The following is a 13,929-nucleotide window of genomic DNA, read 5'->3' on the forward strand; positions in this document are numbered from 1 at the left end:
CTTTCAAAAAAGAGCTTAGGCTGCGATATATTCATGCTTTGTCGGTGAGAAGTCAGAAGCATATGAAGATCTTGCTGGTTTTCCATCATACCAGTAAGATTTCCTAGCTCTGAAGGGTGGTTTTGTTCTGAGATTGTTTCCTGGACGTCAAGAATTTGGAGATTTCTAAAGTTGCAAATGCTTTAGATTGCTCATTTCAATTTCATATTTGGTAGATCTCTTCTTGTTAGGATTTTTCCTGAATTTCTAATCTATTAAGACTCTCTTTCTTGAAGGAAGGGGAAAAAACTACTAAAGAGAATAAATCTCCTTCATTATGCCTTATCCTTTTTTTTTTCGAGAAGTTTTTTACTCTATAAATTGACATTTCTTCGCACAACAAGAACAACCTCCACAATGTAGTCTTTACGACAATCATGTTTAGGGGAGATTATTCTCTCAAATATTTTATTTTCTCTTTTATATCTTTTATATTATTGATGGATCATATGTAGGTCGATTGACCAAATCAAAATAAATTATTATGCCTAGTTTAGTATATTTTTCTTTGTTGCATTTGTAATAGCCCAATCCGCTAGTGATATTGTCCGCTCTGGGCCTAGGCCCTCACTCTTGTGTTTTGCCGATGTGGGGCTCAGTCTATAGTCTGGGGTGTTACATACACCCCCTCTTATGGACTCAGCATCCTTGCTGAGGTTTGCCCCACCGCATGGGATTTGCCTAGACTCAGCATTGAGGTTTGCCCCGCCTAACCGGGATTTGCCTAAACTCAGTTGAACTCTGACCCACCATCGGCAAGGCTGACACAAGAGTGACTCTAATACCATCTGTAACAGCCCAGCCCGCTAGTGATATTGTCCGCTCTGGGCCTAGGCCCTCACGGGTTTAAAACGCATCACTAGGGTCTAAGGCTTGTTAACTTATATACCAAGCATCCCTCTTATGGTTTGCCGATGTGGGACTCTGTCTATAGTCTGGGGTGTTACAGCATTATTAGCTTCCGCATGCACTATATTGTTTCGATCCCAATACTTGTCGTGGCATATCATTCCTTTCTTTTCCAGTTGAGATTTTACGACTCTTCCATTTTTGTAAGCAGTTAGAAGGATACTTAGGATAATTAAACATAGTGGTAGACATAAGCCTTGCTTCAGTAGACACACATACTAGAACTATATTAGGAAAAGAAGAAGGCAATTTTACTGACCTGGGTAGGCCGTTAAAATCTTAGTGGGTTAGCAGGTTTTTTGGTTTCGAATTAGCAGTCAGTCTATTGTTTTTAGTACTCAAATGCAACCTCATAGCCATCTCAAGGTACCCCCCAAAAGGAAAAAGAGTGTAGTCTCATAATGGAAATATTTATTAGTAAAATTATGCAGGAAAGGTTCCACTGCAGCTGTGTAAGAGAACTGAGGCAATTACTCTTCTCGTCATTATCTATACTATCCTAATTCTATGCTGCTTCTTGATCTGCACTATGTATCTTCAAGAATTTAAAGTGCAATTGCTTCAGTTCCAAGCGCGCCTTCTTAGGAGGCTACGCTGTTGTGTAAGCTTCTTGGGGGTGAAAAGTCCAGTAAGAAATATGACTAGAATTGATACAAGGAAACCAAATGGGAATCCTACCCACATTGCTTCCCATGCAAACCATGGCTCTTTGCTCTCATTCTCTGGTTCCATTGCTTGTGGTGACTTGTTTTCAGGACAGTGCAGTTGAATTTGGAAGCCACAAAGACCACCACTATTATTAGCATAATAAGTTGGATCATCCATTGTATCCATTTGGCCACCAACTGGGATTTTACCCTTTAGATGGTTATTGCTGACATCCAGAGTAGTGAGTTGTTGAAGCTTTGTAAAGGATTGAGGTATTGGACCAGAGAGACTGTTGTGAGACAAATCTAAACTCTCAAGATTCTCTAAATTCCCAACAGTTGCTGGAATTTTTCCTTTAAGGCCATTGTAAGAGATGTTAAGCATCTTTAGTCCTCTAAGTTTGCCTATAGAAGATGGTATTTCACCAGAAAGATGGTTTTTTGACAAGTCCAGCCAAGAGTAGATGTCGATGCTGGCACTCGATGACAGACCTTGTACTGACCTCTTCCAGTTCACTATCAGGTCAGTGTATTCAATTGAGAAGGTGAAAACGAATGATATTGATGAGAACGTACTTGGCGTTTCAATCATTCCAACTAGATTTCCGACCTCTGAAGGGATGCTTCCAGTGAAACTGTTGTGTGACAAGTCAAGTATTTGAAGCTTACTTAAGTTGGAAATGCTACAAGGAACTGAACCTTGTAGGAAATTATTCCTCAAATTCAAGCTTCTAAGTGTGGACATTTCTGAGATAAAATTTGGGAATTCTCCTGTAATTCTGTTGTCATGAAGATCAAGATGCTCAAGCATGTAAAAATTGGTCAGGTTCCTCTTCAAACTCCCTGAAAAATTGTTTCCCCCTAAGGCTAAAATCCTGGTTTCTTGTGAAAAGGTTAGAGGAACATCACCAGAGAAGTCATTAAAGGATAAGTCAACATATGCAACAAAAGAAGTTGGATCAAAAAATGGAATTGTGCCAGAAAGTCTGTTCTTTGACAAGTCCAACAGTAACAAACGATAAATATTGGTGATGGAGCTCGGAATTTTTCCAGAGAAACTGTTCTCAGCCAATATGAGAATCATAATCGCGGTAGCATTACCCATGTTTTCTGGGAGCTCCCCCGAAAACCTGTTTCTTGAAAGGTCAAGAAGAGATAGACTTCTGGAATGGAAGAGACTAGGAAGGAGAGAACCTGTGAGATTGTTATCTGACAGAATAATAGTTCCAAGTTCCATTTCTGCAAGCCACTGAGGGAAAGTTCCGACGAGCTTGTTGTCACTCAAATCCAAGTAATCAATACTTCTTTGTGAAGAAATCCATTCTGGTATCAGTCCTACAACGTCGCAAGACTGAAGGGACAGTCCAGACAACATGCATTGAGGCACTATCTTGGCATTGTTGTTCCATTTCAATGCATTTTTTCCAAGAAACAGATTTTTCAGAGCCTTCATTTGGAATAACCAAGATGGAATCTCCCCAGTAAGCATATTGTTATCCAATTTAAGAGTCTCCAATTTGGTCATGTTCTTTATTGAACTTGGAATGACACCAGTCAGCTTGTTCTTGCTCAAGGCCAAAGTAGAGAGATTTGACAAGCTCCCCATCTCAGTTGGAATCTGCTGCGAAAATAGATTTTCCCTTAAATCCAACACTCGCAATCCCTTCAAGTTCAATATAGAAAGTGGGAATCCACCAGAAAAGTGGTTGTTTCTGAGGGACAATTCTTGAATCTTGCTGAGGTTTCCAATCTCCACGGGAATGTTTCCACCAAGAAAGTTGTCATCAAGCTTCAATGTTCTCAACTTTTGAAGAAATCCTACTTCAGGAACCAAAACACCAGTAAGCAAATTCTCACTCAAGTCTAGATATTGGAGGTGCCTTAAGTGAAAAACTTGTGGAGGAATAGAGCCAGTAAAGTTATTCTGCATCAAGTCAAGATGAACTAAGTTTCCAAGACTGGCGATCCCTTCACCCGGTATTTGGCCTTTTATGTGATTTGAGGACAAGATAAGCATCATCAAAGATTTTATTCCGAAAAGGGGTGCCAAAACAGAAGAAGTGACCGCAACAGGTTCAAGAGATTGAAGAGAAACAAGGGAATCCAGATAGAGAGCAATGACAGCTTTAGAATTTGATTTAGAGTCACAAATGACTCTATCCCAAGTACAACAATCGGAGGTGGAATTCCAGTCCACTAGTGCAAAGCTGAAGAAAGCATCTGAAGAAGATGAATTAACAGCAGCAGCATTCTTGAGGAATGCAGATTTAAACTTGAGAAGGGCTTGTTTTTGATCAATTGGACAGCAAAAAGCAGCTCTAAAGAAACTGAGAAATCCCAGTGAAAGAAGCAGTAGGCATGGTTTAGTCATGGTTGGTTTGAATACTCTTTGAAATATTCTTTGTACTAAGGCATTAATGAGCACAATCTGGTTTTATAGAAAGATGATTTTGCCCATACTAATTGAGTCAATGGATTGTGTACGGCAATCACAAATCAGTTGCCTTTCTAGTTGATTAGAATGGGCGTCAAGTCATTGTAGTGGTTAGGTGAAGTCAAATGAATTAAGTATTACAGTGACAAATCGTTCTTTGTGGTTTGACTATAGGGGTGGTAGCTAGTGATTGTAGTGATTAAAGTCAATTTGCACTAGTGTTTTTGGTCTGAAAATAGAATATAAACAAGTGAAGATCGTTTGGCTTGCTTTTGGTGAGCAATTTTTACTGGTATTCACTCAGCATTGGAATATTCCATGGAAGTTAGAAAAGTTTACATCATTCTAATATTTTGGGTATTTTTAATGAGCCAAGAAGTGTCAGTTAAGTCAGTTGTAATGTGTATATGGCGAATCCGGGGACCCAATTTCCCCGTCATAGGGTCGTCTCGCGGTCATGCTCCTCGAAGTTCGAAGCCAAGGTCGAGACTCACCCTCGGGGGTCGTCAGGTATCGGTCCGGAGGGCATCGCGTTCCAACGGCTATAACAGGCTATAGCAGGCGAGAGGGGAGTTCCCAAGGTACATGGCCTAATCTGACGGGGCTGGCCTATCCGGGGCCTATTTCAAGATGTCACGTCCAGCCATCCTATCTCCATGCCTTTACAGTTAACACATTTTGTACTATGACAGATTTCCCTCCTATATAAAGGGGATCCCCATCACTTTGTAGAGCTCTCGGATGATGTTGCTCCAACTATTCTCCACAAGATCAATAATATCTCTCTCTTTCCTCTCTCTAACTTACTCGCTCTTACTAGCTCGAGGCCCCTCTTAGCATTCATTGCCTTCATACTTGTTCTTCATTTATTGCTTGATATTGGCCATAAAGAACCTTCTTTAATTATATTCTAACTGTTATCCCCTCCCCGGTTACCCCAGATAGTCGAGTTCGAGCCTAACATCGATCCCGAGGCTCTTCATCGACCAATCTGAGGCTCGGGTAGCAAGCCCCTCGGTTTGATTACTGCTCCGTTTTAGCTTGCATCTCATCGTTAAACTTCATATTCTTAGCATCAACTTCTCTAACAACTAGCATAAAATAGATCACATATTTTTAGAATCCCATTTACAAATTTAATTGTTGTTACCATTTTCACGGTAAACAGTTTGGCGCCCACCGTGGGGCTAAAAATAATAGTGATTATTTTCTTGTTGGTTTCATTACAAAAACGCAAGTTATCTTTCACACTTTTTCTGGTCCTAGATCTTCGATTTCAGGACGGAGCGCCTAGCTCGGCGAGTAAAATGGGAAACTAGAACCTTGAAAACAACAAGGAGAAGGACACGACTGTCCTAGAGGACGGTACACCACCGGATTCAACCTGGATGGAAGTGAAGGTTCTCCAACATGACGTCCACATGATTATTGGGGGAACCAACATTCCCGAAGGACCCATGTTCAAACGAACGAGAACGTCTGCTACGGAAGAAGGACTGACCCAAAACCGCATACCCGAAGATACCCTCGTATTCAGCGAGGATGACCTCGAGGCTATGATGGAGCCGCACAACGACGCGCTAGTGATCTCGTTTCTTTTAAACAACACCAGGATAAAGCGCATGCTCATGGATCCAGGCAGCTCGGCCAACATAATCAGATCAGAAGTAGTAGAACATCTGGGGCTGCTCAATCAAGTCATTCCCGTCCCTCGAATTCTCCACGGCTTCAACATGACCAGCGAAATAACGAAAGGAGAGATCACCCTCCCGATCAACACGTCTGGCGCAATCTAGAACACCGAGCGACATGAGGTACAATGCCTTACTCGACAGGCCTTGGATACACAACATGAGGGCAGTGCCCTCAACCTTGCACCAGGTGATAAGGTTTCCCACGAGGGATGGCATCACGACCATACATGGAGAACAGCGGGCGGCGAAAGAAATGTTCGCGATCCACCATGAGGCGCCAACCCCCACATGCCCAGTCTTGGACGAGGAGGGAAGCGTACAGAACCTCGAAGATGACGAGGAAGATTTCTTCGCTCCCTGAACCTTCGTCGCCCCCGAGGAATCGGATGCGACCAAATCAACTGTCGAAAAGCTGGAGCATACCGTTTTGATCGAGCACCTCCCAGATCGTAAGGTATACCTGGGAACGAGGTTGACCCCCAAACTCAGGATAGGGTTTATTCAATTTCTTAGTAACAATATCGACTGTTTCGCCTGGTCTCACCTAGATATGACAGGAATTCCGTCGGAAATAATCTCCCACAGGCTGAGCGTTGATCCCAAATTCAAACCCGTATAGCAAAAGAGAAGACCGCAGTCCGAGGTAAAACATGCCTTCATCAAAGAGGAGGTAGCGAAACTTCTTAAAATCGGATCCATTAGGGAGGTAAAGTATCCCGAATGGCTGGCTAACGTAGTAGTAGTGCCAAAAAAGGGGAACAAGCTAAGAATGTGCATAGATTATATAGATTTGAATAAAGCATGCCCCAAAGATTCCTTCTTGTTGCCTAATATCGATCGTCTAATTGATGCTACGACCGACCACGAGACCCTCACTTTTCTCGATGCCTACTCGGGGTATAATCAAATCCAGATGCACCCTAAGGACAGGGAAAAGACCTCGTTCATCACAAAGTATGGTATATATTGCTCTAACGTAATGCTCTTTGGGCTAAAAAATGCAAGAACAACATACCAGTGCCTAATTAATAAAATGTTCGAGCATCAAGTAGGTAAATCAATGGAAGTATATATTGATGATATGCTAGTCAAATCCCTGCACACAGAAGACCATTTGACCCGTTTGCAGGAAACTTTCAACATCCTCAGAAGCTACAACATGAAGCTCAACCTCAAGAAGTGTGCCTTCGAAGTAGGTTCGGGCAAATTCCTGGGCTTCATGGTGTCAAACAGGGGGATCGAGATCAATCCCGACAAAATAAAAGCCATCGAAGAGATCATGGTAGTGAACAATGTAAAAGCCGTCCAACGGCTGACAGGGCGGATAATGGCCTTAGGCAGATTCATATCAAGGTCATCAGACAAAAGCCACCATTTCTTCTCCCTACTCAAAAGAAAGAGCAAATTTGAATGGACTCCAGAATGCCAACACGCCCTAGAAGAACTGAAACGATACCTGACTAGCCCGCCTTTACCGCACACACCCAAGGAGGATGAAACGCTGTACCTATACCTGGCCGTGTCTGAAATAGCGATAAATAGCATACTGTTTTGAGAGGAGCAAGGTACATAATTTCCTGTTTATTATGTAAGCCGAACCTTGGGGGATGCCGAAACCCGGTATCCCCATCTGGAAAAATTGGCTCTCGCATTGATAAGCGCCTCGCGCAAGCTGAAGCCTTACTTTTAGTGTCACCATATCTGCATTCTATCAACTTATCCCCTCCGGAGCATACTGCATAAACCTGAGTTATTGGGTCAATCAGCCAAATGGGCCATTGAACTCGGAGGGTATGATATCGAGTATCAACCTCGAACGACCATCAAGTCCCAAATCCTGGTGGACTTCGTGGCCGATTTCTCGCCATCCCTCGTGCCCGAGGTAGAGAAGGAGCTTTTATTGAAATCGGTCACGTCCTCTAGGGTATGAACCCTGTTCACAGATGGTGCCATAAACATAAGAGGATTCAGGATCGGTATAGTTATAAAGCCGCCCGTTAGTAGCATAATCAGAAAATCCATAAAAATCGCAAAACTAACTAACAATGAAGCCAAGTATGAGGCTATGATTGCAGGTTTAGAATTGGCCAAAAGTTTGGGGGCCGAGACTATCGAGGCAAAATGTGATTCGCTCCTCGTAGTAAGCCAAGTGAACGGAAGCTACGAAGCCCGAGAGGACAAGATGCAGAGGTACTTGGACAAAATCCAAATCATATTACGTCACTTCAATGAATGGACCTTAGTCCATGTACCCCGAGAGCAGAACTGCGAGGCCGATGCCCTCGCAAATCTGGGATCTTCTGCTGAAGAAGAAGACCTGCTCCCCGGAGCTGTCGTCCAATTGTTCAAATCTGTGGTCGAGGAAGGTCATGCGGAGATTAACTCCACCAGCCTGACATGGGACTAGAGAAACAAATTTATCATTTATCTAAAGGACGGGAGGCTGCCTGCAGATCCAAAAGAATCGAGGGCCCTGCGAACCAAAGCAGCCCGGTTCTCGCTCGATGAAAATGAGACTCTGTACAGGAGAACTTTCGATGGCCCCCTGGCGGTATGCTTGGGACCGGGCGACACAGATTATGTGCTCCGAGAGATCCACGAGGGCACCTGCGAAAATCATTTCGGGACCGACTCTTTAGTCTGAAAGGTGATCAGAGCGAGCTACTATTAGGACAGCATGGAAAAGAGGCCAGAGAATTCGTCCAAAAATGCGACAAATGCTAGAGGTTCGCTCCCATGATCCACCAGCCCGATGAGCAACTACATTCCATTTTATCACTGTGGCCATTCATGAAATGGGGAATGGACATCGTCGGCCCTTTGTCGACGGCACCAGGTAAGCCTAGATTCATTCTGTTTATGACTGATTACTTTTCAAAATGGGTGGAAGCGCAGACCTTCGAGAAAATAAGAAAGAAGGAAGTCATCAATTTTATATGGGATCACATCGTATGCCGGTTCGGAATCCCATCCGAAATAACATGCGATAACGGGAGGCAGTTCATCGGGAACAAGGTAACACAGTTCCTTGAAGACAACAAAATCAAGAGAATCCTGTCAACGCCTTACCACCCGTGTGCAAACGGCCAGGCCAAATCTACGAATAAAACCATCATTCAGAACTTGAAAAAGAAACTGGAGAGCACCAAAGGAAAATGGAGAGAAACGCTTCCCTAGGTGCTATGGGCATATCGAACAACTTCAAAATCGAGCACCGGGGAAACACCCTTCTCTCTAGTATATGGAATCGAAGCATTGATACCAGTGGAAGTCGGGGAACCGAGCACCAGATTCCAGCACACTAATGAGGGCTCAAACAATGAGGCCATGACAACGGCCCTCGAGCTGCTCGATGAAAGATGGGAAGCCTCGCTGATTCGGATGGCTGCCCAAAAGTAGAAAATCGAAAGATACTACAATAGAAGAAAAAATCTCCAATATTTTGGGATCGGGGACTTGGTCCTAAGGAAGGTTACTCTCAACACCCGAAACCCTAATGAAGGGAAGCTGGGCCAGAATTAGGAAGGGACATATCGTGTCCTCGCGATAGTTGGCAAAGGATCATATAAGCTTGGCACCATGGAAGGCGAACAATTTCCGAGCAACTGGAATGTATTGATGCTTAAGCAGTATTACTTCTAGGGCGTCCGATCGCGAAAATCCACAAAGATCCTCGAGCAAACGTTTCACTCTTTTCCTTCAATCGAGTTTTCTTACCCCAAAATGGGTTTTTACCTGCAAGGTTTTTAACGAGGCAACGTCCACATATTTCCCTAGAAATGACAAACGAGGTTCCAATAGGAAATGATGTACTGGGACAAACGGTCGAACGAACCGTGTCCGCATGAGCCAGGCTTATGGCAACCCAATGGCGTGTATTCACGTCAAGCAATCAAAGCGTATATTTCACCAAAAACATCTTGTACTCCATAAGAAAGTTCAGCATGCTCACGGTAGGGGTCCCTCCACCAAATACGTCCCGAAATACTCAGAGGCTTAGCATCAACAATTTGGCACCCGCACGATCTCAAGGTCGGAACTCCGGGATCATAAGGCCTCAACGAGGCAATTCCGAGCTCACGAGTAACGGCCTTTGAGCCTAAGCAAACTCGATGATTTGGAGACTGTCGCCAATCGCCATACGCTGGAAAACCCGAGGCCGTAAGACCCCGAGCAGGCAGACTCGGTCTATGCCAGATCTATTTTACATAACAACAAAAACTGTAAGACCTCAACATGCATGACAAACGGTAAGACCTCAACATGCATGACAAACTGCAAGACCTCAACAGGCATGACAAACTGCAAGACCTCAACAGGTATGACAAAACTGTAAAACCTCAACAGGCATGACAAAACTGTAAGACCTCAACATGCATGAAAATTTTGTAAGACCTTCCTACAGGCATAAAACTCAATCCCGAAGTTTAGGCTATATGTTGTATTTGTAAGATTCCCAAAAGGGCATACCCTCGGTGTAGACGCCTAAACTATCACTCGAGATCAAAAATGGCTCCGGCCAAACACATATGACTCCGATCAAAATGGTTGCACCAACCAAACTAACGCGACTCGGGGACACCCGACTGTCACTAACAAAATCGCAGGCCAATACTTCGAAAAGAACCAGTTAAAATAGGATTCCCTCAACAGGCAAACGAGCTTTGACCATGTCATCTCCAAATCACAAACCTTTGAGCTACTCAGCCTACGAGCTAAACCTTCTAAGGTGCTCGAACATCGCCGCTAACAACTTGAAATCGAGGTTCTTCCCGAACCGACGACGGGTTAGGAAAAATCATTTCAAAAGTCCTTAACAAGAGGAAAACAAAGCCTACACATGCCCACGGGTAAAGCGTAAGAGCCATTACTGCCAGCCAAATGAGCCTCAGGGCCACACACTAAAAGGTCTCAACGACCAAAAGAGTAAGAGCCAATGCCGCCAGCTGAAAAAATTGAAAACTTGAGGATTAAAAAGAGCTCGAGTCGTAACCCGATTCGGAGACCGGATCCAAAATAGTTAACTATACATGCCTAAAGGCACAACGTAAGAGCCACCGTCACCAGCTTCACGAGCCTTAGGGCCATGTACCTAAAAGGTTGCTTCGACCCAAGGCATATAAAAGCCATTTTCCATCTGCTCATGCGGGCACAAAAGATTGAGGGTCGAGTAGGCTCGACTTAAAGCCCGACTCGGAGACTCAACACAAAACAGTTTAGCAAAAGTGTAAGAGCTCTAACGGCAGTTTACACTAAAGGTCACATCGACCAGACACATGACAACTCCGGAGCCGGCCTAAACAAGCCACAGTGCCATATCGCGAGTCTAAGGTTCTTTCGCCAATTTTTGCTGAATTCAAGGCAGAAAGGGGAATAAGGGAAACAAAGCCGCAGGATTCTCTTTATACATATGCCAAAATGGAAGTACTATATACAAACAAGGAGATCGACAGGAAAAAACAACAAAGATCCTAATATATTACCGAATCGGCAGCCTCAACGGCTCCCCAAGGGTTACACCCAGGCGGTTACAAGTCCCCCGATGACCCCCTCTTAACAACATCCTCTCTCTCCAGGGATCCACCCCCATTTTTAACACCACTCGAGCTGCCTTCCAATGCGCCCCCAATGGTCTGCCTTTGGGAATCCGGCCAGGCATGATCCACGGCTCGAGGTAAAATCAGGCCAGTTCCCCCAAACGCCCTCTCAATGTAGGAATCTGCGACGATTGCTCCTCCCCCGTGCAAAGATACAAGCGCCTCGGCCTCAGATTTGATCCGAACCAATGCAACCACCAGTTCGGAATGGAGGCCCTTGTACTTGTTACTATCCTATTTCGCATCCTGGAGTTGACACTCGATCAAGGTAACTTTCCCCTGAAGGCTGTCCCTCTCTAAAGTCATCTCGCTCACGTGCCGACTTAGCTCGGAGATTTTAGCATCTCTGGCCCGAAGCTCCCCTCTCAGTAGGGTGTTCTCCTTCTCAAACTGCACAAATTAAGGCCCAAGAAGTTAAAGGCAGTGGAATCTCACAAGGGCTCAAATGATAGTAAAAACAGGGGATGAATAACCTGCTCAGTAAAATAGGCTTTCTCGCGTTCGCGGCGAATCACCTCATCCTGATACTGGGCAAGCACCTGGTTATAAAGCACTTTAGCCTAAATCCATATAAAGAGACAAGTTAGGAGAACGAAGACTGGAATAGCCTAGAGCGGCAGACAAGGTTAGCAGAAGTTACCCGCTCGCAAAGTCTGCCCATATCACCAAAAATGAATGAAGCATCGACCTCGGAACTACCCTCAAGAATGGTCGCCGACCTCTCGAATGCATCTCCGCCTTTGATTAGTACTCCTACCTCAGAAGGCTCCTCGCGAGGGACATATTGCACTTTATGAGATGGAAGGATCTCCCCCTGAAGAGGATCGACAATAATCAACGGGTTAATAGGATCAACCAAAATCTCCGTCCCTTGTTCACCCTGGGTCCCAGATCGAGGCCCCTCTGAACTGCCTGCCAAGGGCATCCCAGCTCGAGAAGAATTCTGGCCACTTGCCAATTCGAGGGCCGTGCTCGATACTCCATCCATTGCCTTACCACCACGAAGCTGGGCCACGATAGCATCAGACTCCTGCTGGGCCACGATAGCATCAGACTCCATCCTAGATCAAGTTTATACGCTCTTCGGGGGCTGTTGAGAAGCTGCTTTCTCCCTCACCTTCAGCACGGGGATTTCCTGTTGCCTCGGAGGTCAGAGCTGCTGGGTCATCCCTGGAATCCTCCACCTTAACCCTCTTAGACTCCGATGGCCCAATAGATAGACTCCCCTACCTTTTCTTCTCCTTGCCAAGCACCAAAGCGTCCCCTCCAACGGACAGTGCCTCCCTTGTCAAAGGAATTTCCCCCAGATCTACATAAATACAGAGGATAAATGCAAAGGATGGGGAAAGCTACTAACAGCAAGTTGCATCAAAATATGGGGACACAACAAGGCTCGAGGCTCACCATGGTCTTTGGCTTCCCACCGAGCTTGGGACAAATCTTGCCACGCTTGTTTGGTATACGGGCAAATCGAGTATAAATGGCCAACCTAATCCTGAAGATCCGACACCATACCTGGGTAGATTGCTACGACTGAAAAGATAAGAAAAGCAGAGTCAGACGCATAGGAAGATATAGTCAAGAAGGAGCAAAGACATCACATTTACTTATGCCCAACATTCCACTTCTCAGGGAACGACATATTTTCCACTGGAATCAGGTCAGACGTCCTCACTTAGATGAATCGGCTTACCCATTCCTCATCCCTGAACTCCTTGGTGTAGGCAAAAAGGGATCTCGAAGCTCGACAACATAGCTTGATTAGGCCCCACGAAGAAGCCGGGGACTATACATATGGATCAGATGGTTCAGGGTGAAGGGCATTCCCTCTATCATGTTCGAGTAATGCCTGATCATATAAACTATGCACCAGAACGAAGGATGAACTTGACCTAGAGTTACTTGATAACTCTGGCAGAAGTCAAGAATCACGGGGTCGATCGGGGGCAAGGATGGCCCCACCAGCCCCAAGGTAAACAATTAGGTATACACACTCATAAATTCAGCTTTATGAGACGTAATATCTTCCTTTCGAGCGGGAATCTCCACGAGCACTATATCCCCCCAGCAACAGTCGGCCCTCACTCTCTCGACGTTCGTTATAGAGCTGATATACCGAGTTACAGGCTCACGACACCCTGACTTTGAGGAAGGTCTCTCGACCCTAAAATCGGAGGTCATCACAAAGGACCCTAGGATGCACTCCTCAACACGGGGGGAAGTGGCCACTTCGCCTTGAGAGAAAAATGAAGAAGATGATCCCGCAACCTCCTGGGAAGCAGACGTGGAAATTTTTGCCATCCTTAGGAGAATCTGAAGGAAGAAAAAAGGGGGTTGCGTTCCTGAAAAGGAGCTAGAACAAGGGGAAATAGACCTTACTAGGGGTTTTTTGGCATGAGATTGAGTCTATAAAGGAAGAGGGGAGTGTTTATAAAAGCACCGTGTGAACATTGAAGGAAGCCAACCGCCGCAGTCAATGCGGAAACTTGTAGGAACGACGCGCATGGTGCGTCTTGACATCTCGTAGCCGTTTACAAGAACATCAAAGGAAGCAGGAGTTCAGGATCATTTCTTATCATTTCTTGCTACTTTCACTTTAAAAAATGCGG

General features: G+C 44.9%; 1 protein-coding gene across 1 annotated transcript; it reads right to left on the reverse strand.

Moving 5' to 3' along the window:
• Positions 1–1,343: 1,343 nt before the first annotated feature.
• LOC107813899 (uncharacterized) lies at positions 1,344–4,079 on the reverse strand. The gene has a single exon (XM_016639214.2). It carries the CDS (start codon positions 3,964–3,966, stop codon positions 1,510–1,512), a length of 2,457 nt encoding a protein of 818 aa, XP_016494700.1. The 5' UTR covers positions 3,967–4,079; the 3' UTR covers positions 1,344–1,509.
• Positions 4,080–13,929: the final 9,850 nt, after the last annotated feature.

The sequence above is a fragment of the Nicotiana tabacum genome, chromosome 18 (assembly GCF_000715075.1).
Source record: "Nicotiana tabacum cultivar K326 chromosome 18, ASM71507v2, whole genome shotgun sequence".
NCBI classification, from domain to species: Eukaryota; Viridiplantae; Streptophyta; class Magnoliopsida; order Solanales; family Solanaceae; genus Nicotiana; species Nicotiana tabacum.